The 8,903-nt window shown below is 38.3% G+C and overlaps 1 protein-coding gene across 1 annotated transcript in view; it reads right to left on the reverse strand.

Annotated features, from left to right (window-relative positions):
• Positions 1-6,168, reverse strand: part of LOC129234068 (transcription factor E2F4-like) — a 43,187-nt gene extending 37,019 nt beyond the window's left edge. The window contains exons 1-2 of the mRNA XM_054867959.1: positions 6,091-6,168; positions 1,990-2,099 (exon numbers count right to left, since the gene is read on the reverse strand). Coding sequence (XP_054723934.1) covers positions 1,990-2,099; positions 6,091-6,168 — 188 coding nt within the window. The remainder of the gene's footprint in view (positions 1-1,989; positions 2,100-6,090) is intronic.
• Between the last annotated feature and the right edge of the window lie 2,735 nt (positions 6,169-8,903).

An 8,903-nucleotide genomic window follows, 5' to 3' on the forward strand; every position in this document is an offset into this window, starting at 1 on the left:
TAAATATACCAAATCACATTAAAATTGCCCTTATACAATCGCCCTTGTGATGAAGTTAAGTTTTCAATTGAAATATTTTAAGTTATTGTCGTAGAAGATTAGGTATGCAGTCTTGAACTGAAAAAGAAGGAGTTTTGAAGGAGTTAAAACAAAAATGAAGGAGTTTGAAGGGCCCTTCAAAAAAAATTCCTAAATGAAGGAGTATTGGAGGAGTTTTGAAGGAGCGTACGAACCCTGTTTGTTTTTTAATATTACAAAATAATGTGTACAACTGATTTTTTAGTAGTTTCTAATGGAATGCATTTTTTATTTCCTTCTGCTACTAGCAGCAAGCTCTGAAAATGTCAAGTTCACCTCTTGTATTATTTTTTCAAAGCTTGCATATCAGTTATTGGAACTACAATTCTTTCTTTTTCTTCTGTTGAAATTCTGTCAGTCTGAATAGAGCAGAGGTCCTACCACAGTTCATCTAATAAATATCAGCATATGATGCTTGCTTAATTTCCTAACAGGAAATACAATTGCTTTGAATTTCGATGAATAATTTCGAACATTTTTCAGAAATTGGAAATGTACTTCAAATGCTTTAATTGCGAGATGGGCTTCAGCTCGTACTTTTTTTTAAATAAAAGAGCAACAAATTGCCCTGAAGTGCGGACGCACAATGCAACTGTGAAGCTCCGCTTCCTTGCACCCGATGTTCGTGATACGAATGGACGATTCATCTTTCGGGTTGTTCATCCGATTGGTCCGCATATCAAAGTGGCATATTGTCTGGTACATTTTGCCTATGTTGTAATCTGCAATTTGTGCTTTTGGCCAATTTTTATTGCTTGCTTGGTAAGCAGTATGTTGCTGACTTCTTGCCCGGCTTCCCACTCTTTTTCTAAAAAATCATAGAGTTCTTCTTCTACCTCATCGGATAATGGCTTGTGGCCTCTATGCAATAGTTGAAATGCAATCTAATAAAAGAATAACTTAGAAATAGAAGTAAAAAATAATGAAACATGCAAAAAAAAAATCACAACAGAAACATACTTTAAATTAAAAAAAGACAAAAAAAAAAAAAAAATTGAGAAACTTGCATTATCTGCATTTGCACATGCATAAGCAGAACATTAGAATTACCCGATTTTTTTTATTCTATTGCCATCCTAAATGTCCCAAATAAAAATTACAGATTAATATTATGTTTTTTTTTATCTTAAGAAGCCCCAAAATAGAGGCCAGTAAACAATACTGATTTTTACAAGTAGAATTCTGCCATGGGCAAGTAAAGGGGAGTAATTGCAAATGTCCAACATTTTCCTATTGCTAGTATTGAATCCAGCATACATTTCTTCAATTATTTCAAAAACTGATTTCGGTAGATACTGCTGTTTACCTGCCCACAGCAGTATTGGCTTGAATCAATTTCAGCGGAAGTGGATTGATATTTTCAAGTGGGCGTGGCAAAAAGAGGAGCTTACAATACAAGTCCTCTTTTATCAAAAATAAAATATAAGAATGGTTGAAAAAAATTGCAAGAACAAAATTATCAATGTCAAGATAGCAGAATTACATAATAAACTAAAATGATGTTTTGCAGAAAGAACAGATGCAATCAAGTTTTAAAATGTGTAAAAAATCTGGATTTCCTCAAAAAAGCAAAAATAACACCTTACATATAGAAATTTTATGCTTAATCTGGAAAAACTTACAGAGATGATGAAGGGACCCTGCAATATTTAAAAATACAAAACCACACTTTAGGGAGCAGTTTTATTCGGTTTACAGCAGAAAAGTACTATAATTAACGGAATTTTGTATTAGACTGGAACAGCTGGCACATCACAAAAAAGCAAATTATTGCAGAAGCATTTCGTTTTTGAAAAAAATTCCCAAATTTCCATATTAAATTAAATCTAAAAAAATCAAAATAGTCAAAAAAGCAAGCTGCATAATTTATATCAAATTCATATCATTAAAACTTTCTTTTACTATACTTACTTCCATTGAATACTATTTTTTGATTTTTTCTCTATTAAACCAATTCCTTCCAAAACATTTGTAATATCATAAATTCTTCTTTTCTGTCGAACAGCAAGTGTATCAGCTGCCTAAAAACACAATGTTTGACAATTAAGAAATGCCAAAAAATATCTTTTAATTTACAGGATACTGATAAAACCGAGAAAAAGGAGGTTTGGAAATAGAATGTTTTCAGGGACCGAGTTAAGCATTTGCCAATGCGCCAAAATGCGATAAAACCATAAATTCGGCAAAAAAATTTGAATTTGGCGAATTTATTGGCAAACAGAAATTTCACCAAAATATACACAGAAGAAAAATAATCTCCCGTCAAATGTCAGTCTAGATAAAAATTAGGTCCGTTCACAAAATTCGGACCCCTAAAAACGAACCTTTCACAAAACTCCCAGATTAGCAATCACTGAAAGTTGTTTTATCCTCAGACCACTCCGAGCAGAATGAGGTGTGTGCATGTGCATTAGAATCGGATCGGAGCGTTACTGTCCATCGGATCGGTGGAAGGATGACGTTTGCCTCTCGCTGAGTGTTGCTACCGAGTAGAAATTGTTGGCGGATGCTTTGTTGAATGGCGCGTTAGTTTCATTGTGTTCGACGTCTGAAACATCGGAGTAAGATAGGAATGCAGTCTTTACTTTATTAAAAGCTTTTATTTCTACTCTCAAACATTTTTAATAATGATAAATATCACTTTAAGTTGTTTTTAGTCATTTTTCCTTAGAAAAATTACATATAATTTGTGGAAAAACTGTACTTAATTTGCATTTTTTCTCAAAAAATTCCTAAAAAAGGACAAAAATTCCTGGATATACCCGTCCATATCCTCAAAAAATTGTCAAAAATTAAGTTATACTTCACTCTCTGTGTGGTGTATCGAACTAATTGAACTCCGCTATCGTAATCGCAGTGACGTCAGAAGTCACTGACGTCACTGAGGAAAAAACATCCTCTCAGGAACGGGGCAGATCGGAACGAACTCCGGAGATGTGCGCATTGGCGGCACACTCTGTCTTGTATATAGTATTATGTATATAGTAAATGTAGCAATTAGAATAGTAAAGTCTAGTATTATAATTCCTGAATGATTAATAATCCATTACATATTACAGCGAGCATAGGTTCCATAAAAAGGAGACATAACAGTGGCGACGAGTGTGTGACGAAACCACTAATGTAGTGCTATAACAGTGTTCTCGTTTCAAAAAGGATAGGGTAATTACCCGAAGACGGCCCAAGGTAGGAAATTTATATATTTTTGTATTTTGGATTGAAAAATAATGGAGGCCCTGGTTCAGGAACTCATAAAACAAAATGAAGCCCTTGTACAAGCTCTCAAGCTTAAAGTGGATACCCCAAATGAGTCAAAAGTGACAGGGGTCAATTTTGAAAAATATGATGAAATGTCCGAAAATTTTGATTCTTTTATAGAACGTTTCGAGGCATTCTTAGATATTCAAAATGTCCCGAACGAAAAAAGGGCGAAAACGCTTATATCAAGTTTGTCAGCAAAATTATACAATTTACTGAAGAATCTTTTGTCACCCGACAACCCTGGGGAAAAAGATTTCGAAACGCTCAAGGACATATTAAGAGATCATCTCAATCCGAAGCCATTAATTATTCCTAGCCGTCACATATTTTTAAACCGCAAGCAGAACGAGAATGAGCCGATTAACGCCTACATCGCAGAACTTCGCTCATTAGCGATTCCCTGTATGTATAAACCAGATGTCTTAAATATGATGCCTCGAGATGTTTTTATGTTTTTGTTAGCGGATTAAGAGATCGAGCAATACTAGATAGATTATTTGAGGAAAATGACCTTGAATTAAATCAAACCTTACAGATTGCTTTAGCGATGGAAAAATCTCATAAATCCACGGCAGAATTAATTGGAAGGCAATCTGGAATTCATAAAAATAATGCTGAAATGAAACAGAGCCAATATCGGAAGAAAAAGTGCTCTAAAGATAAAAATAATAGAAAATGCTATCGATGTAATGGAAAAAATCATTCTACAGATGAATGTAGGTTCAAGACTTACAAATGCAAATTATGCGGCAAAATTGGTCATTTAGGAAAAGCATGTTTTTCTGCCAAAGCAAATAAAGTTAACAAACCTGTTAAGCAAAAACAGGTGGATGTAGAAGCTTTTCTTGAAGATAAAGGTAATGATTCCGTGCCTATTTACACAATTCAGTCTGAAGAGTGTACACTGCCTGAACAAGAACCAAGGAAACCTATAATGGTAAAAGTTCAAATCGAAGGCCATTGGGTAAACTTTGAAGCCGATACAGGTGGAGCCGTTTCAATAATGTCGCTGAAGAATTTCCGAAAAATTTCAAATAAGAAAATTCAGCCTACAAAATTAATTTTTAAAACCTACAAAGGGGATAGAATTGTTCCAATGGGTTATGTAACGGTAAATGTTACCTATAACGAGGTTACGTACGCATTAAACTTGTATATCGTTAAGGAAAATTTAGATACAATTTTTGGTCGAGAATGGATGTATAAAATTAAACTAGATTGGAATTCAATAAAAAATTGCAAAGTTGAAACAAATGTTAGTCTTTCTAAATTGTTAGACGAATACAAAGAGTTATTTAGGGATGACTTGGGAGAAATTAAAAATTACGAGTGCAAATTAGAGCTAAAACCTGACGCTAGTCCGGTATTCTGCAGACCTAGACCCATGCCCTTTGCACTGAAAAATAGGGTTGGCGAGGAAATAGATCGCTTAGAACGCGAAAATATTATCGAAAAGGTACATATTTCGGATTGGGCAACACCGATCGTACCGGTGATTAAATCAAATGGTAAAGTTAGGTTGTGTGCAGATTACTCTGTAACATTAAATAAAAATTTAAAAGTGCAACAACACCCACTTCCTAGAATGGAAGATATTTTTGCATCACTGAGTGATGGCAAGGTGTTTTCCAAGGTTGATTTCTCTCAGGCATATTTGCAAATGAAAATGCACCCTGAAAGTCAAAAATTGTTGACAATAAATACACATAAGGGACTCTATCTGTGTAAAAGATTAATGTATGGGGTAAATGCCGCTCCGGCGATCTGGCAGAAATATATTGAAAGTGTTTTTCAGGATTTAAAGGGAGTTGAAGTATTTTTTGACGATGCTAGAATTGCAGCTCCAGACGCTGAAACTCATTTAGTAAGATTAAAAGAATTTTTTGAAAGATGCCGCGCTCATGGATTAAAAATTAACAAAGAAAAAAGTAAATTCTTTCAAAAAGAAATAGAATTTTTAGGGTACAAGATAAACTCTCAAGGACTATCCCAAACATCTGAAAAAGTTAAAGCAATTAAAAATGCCGTGGAACCCAAAAATGTTCATGAAGTTAAATCATTTATGGGGTTGGTAAATTTTTATTCGCGCTTTTCAAAAAAGTTAGCTACACTGGCTTATCCTTTGCATGAGTTAACGAAGAAAAATGTTCCTTGGAAATGGGATAAGAAATGTAAGGAAGCTTTTCAAAGGGTCAAAGAAGAAATTTGTTCGGAAAGAATTTTGGCACATTATGACCCGGAACTTCCACTTTTGTTGGCAACTGATGCGTCACCAGTTGGACTGGGAGCAGTATTGTCACATAAATTTCCAAATGGTTCAGAACGACCGCTTGCTTTTGCATCTAAAACTCTTTCTCCGACCGAACAACGGTATTCTCAAATTGACAAAGAAGCCTTAGCTATAGTATGGGCTGTGAAGAAATTTTTTCTCTATGTGAAAAATACCAAGTTTACTCTAATTACAGATCATAAGCCACTACTGGCAATTTTTGGCTCAAAGAAAGGCTTGCCAGTTTTAGCTGCTACACGTCTATTGCATTATGCGTTGACTCTGCAATCATTTCAATTTGACATTATTTATCGTCAAACTAAGGAACACGGCAATGCAGACTTTCTCTCGCGTTTACCTACGGATTCGGAAAAATTGGCTATACATGATGATATTGATATCTTCCAGTTACATCAAATTGAAACGCTGCCGGTGACAGCGAAAGATTTAGCCAAAGAAACTGAAAGGGATGAAGAACTCACTCCGTTATTACGAATCCTGGAAAGTGGAGGTGAACTGAAGGGAAGGGAGATGGAATACAGCCTGCAAGATGGTTGCATAATGTATGGGCAACGTGTATGCATTCCAAAACTGTATAGAGAAAGAATTTTAAATGAACTGCATCACGGACACTTAGGTGTAGTCAAAATGAAAACAATCGCGAGATCATACGTATTCTGGCAGGGAATCGACAAGGACATTGAAAGGGTTGCAAAAAACTGTGTAGATTGTGCAGTTAACAAAACTGATCCTCCTAAAGTAAAAGTACAACCATTGGGAGCACCCTAGCGCTCCAATGGATAGAATTCATGTTGATTTCGCAGGTCCTATATTTGAACATATGTTTTTAATAATAGTTGATGCACACTCAAAATGGCTAGAAGTATACCCCATGAAAACTAGCACTACTTTCAAAACTGTCGAATGTTTACGTGATTTCTTTGCTCGCTTTGGACTGCCGATCATGTTGGTAAGTGACAATGGTCCACAATTTACGTCACAGGAATTTCAGGCATTTCTGAAAGTTAATGGCATAAAACACAAACCCACAGCACCGTTCAAACCATCAAGTAACGGTCATGCCGAAAGGTATGTGTTTACTGTAAAGCAATCTTTGAGAACTATGAAAAATTATCCTGGAACTCTTAGACAAAAGCTGAGTACCTTTCTTATGCAATATAGGAAGGCCCCCAAACATGACGACATTACAAAGCCCAGCTATGCTCATGATGAAAAGAGAAATTCGTACAAGGATCGACCTGGTTAGACCAGATCTAAAGAGAAGAGTCGAGGAAAGAGTTCGCAAAGGAACTTATGAATTTTCGGATAGAGGATTCAATGTAGGAGATAAGGTTGCAGTTAGAAACTATCGTCCAGGCGATAGAAAATGGCGATTTGGAACAGTAAAAAGCAAAGACGGCCAACTACATTACACAGTAGATGTGAATGGTCAACTCTGGCGACGTCACATTGACCAGATGCGTGACGGGGGAGACATTGAAGACGTCGACTGGGTGCGCCGACCATCCTTCCGGAAAAGATCCAGTGACGTACGTCCTGAAAGCGGTACAGCCGACAACGACAACAGCAATCTCCAGGGAGACCGGTCCATGCCTTCGGAGATGACTGATGTCCGGCCAGGATCTCCAGCCGCCATACCTATGGCAGTTACCAAGATGCCAGGAGAGCCATCAGCTGCACCTGTTCCACTTAGACGTTCCACCCGCGCGAGAAAAGCACCAGATAGACTGGGCTACTAAAGATTAAAAAGGGAGGAATGTGGTATATCGAACTAATTGAACTCCGCTATCGTAATCGCAGTGACGTCAGAAGTCACTGACGTCACTGAGGAAAAACATCCTCTCAGGAACGGGGCAGATCGGAACGAACTCCAGAGATGTGCGCATTGGCGACACACTCTGTCTTGTATATAGTATTATGTATATAGTAAATGTAGCAATTAGAATAGTAAAGTCTAGTATTATAATTCCTGAATGATTAATAATCCATTACATATTACAGCGAGCATAGGTTCCCATGAAAAGGAGTCATAACAGTGGCGACGAGGATGGGATGAAACCACTAATGTCACTGTTATGACTCCTTTTCATGGGAACCTATGCTCGCTGTAATATGTAATGGATTATTAATCATTCAGGAATTATAATACTAGACTTTACTATTCTAATTGCTACATTTACTATATACATAATACTATATACAAGACAGAGTGTGTCGCCAATGCGCACATCTCTGGAGTTCGTTCCGATCTGCCCCGTTCCTGAGAGGATGTTTTTCCTCAGTGACGTCAGTGACTTCTGACGTCACTGCGATTACGATAGCGGAGTTCAATTAGTTCGATATACCACACCCATTAAGCTCAACAGACCATTGATTGGCTCAACTGCCCGCCCACTAAGTTCAACCGACCATCTATTGGCTCAACTGCCCGCCCACTAATCTGAACGGACCATTCATTGACTCAACTGCCCGCCCACTTAGCTCAACCGACCTTTGATTGGATCAACTGCACGACCACTTAGCTCAACCGACCTTGGATTGGCTCAACTGCCCGCCCACTAAGCTCAACCGACCATTGATTGGCTCAACTGACCGCCCATTAAGCTCAACCTACCATTGATTGACTCAACTGCCCGACCACTAAGCTCAACCGACCTTTGATTGGCTCAACTGCCCGCCCACTAAGCTACACCGGCCTTTGTTTGGCTCAACTGCCTGCCCACTAAGCTCAACCGACCTTTGATTGGCTCAACTGCCCGCCCACTAAGCTCACCCGACCTTCGATTGGCTCAACTGCCCGACCACTTTGCTCAACCGACTATTTATTGGCTCAACTGACCGCCCAATAAGCTCAACCGACCATTCGTTATTTCAACTACCCGACCACTAAGCTCAACCGACCATAGATTGGCTCAACGGCCCGCCCACTAAGCTCAACAGACCATTGATTGGCTCAACTGCCCGCCCACTAAGCTCAACCGACCATTGATTGGCTCAACTGCCCGCCCACTAAGCTCAACCAACCTTGGATTGGCTCAACCGCACGCCCACTAAGCTCAACCGACCTTGGATTAGCTCAACTGAACGCCGACTAAGCTCAACCGGCCCTTGTTTGGCTCAACTGCCTGCCCACTAAGCTCAACCGACCTTTGATTGGCTCAACTGCCCGTCCACTAAGCTCACCCGACCATTGATTGGCTCAACTGGCCGCCCACTAAGCTCAATCCACCATTGATTGGCTCAACTGGCCGCCCACTAAGCTCAACCTACCTTG

This window comes from Uloborus diversus, unplaced genomic scaffold (genome assembly GCF_026930045.1).
Source record: "Uloborus diversus isolate 005 unplaced genomic scaffold, Udiv.v.3.1 scaffold_966, whole genome shotgun sequence".
Taxonomy (NCBI): Eukaryota; Metazoa; Arthropoda; class Arachnida; order Araneae; family Uloboridae; genus Uloborus; species Uloborus diversus.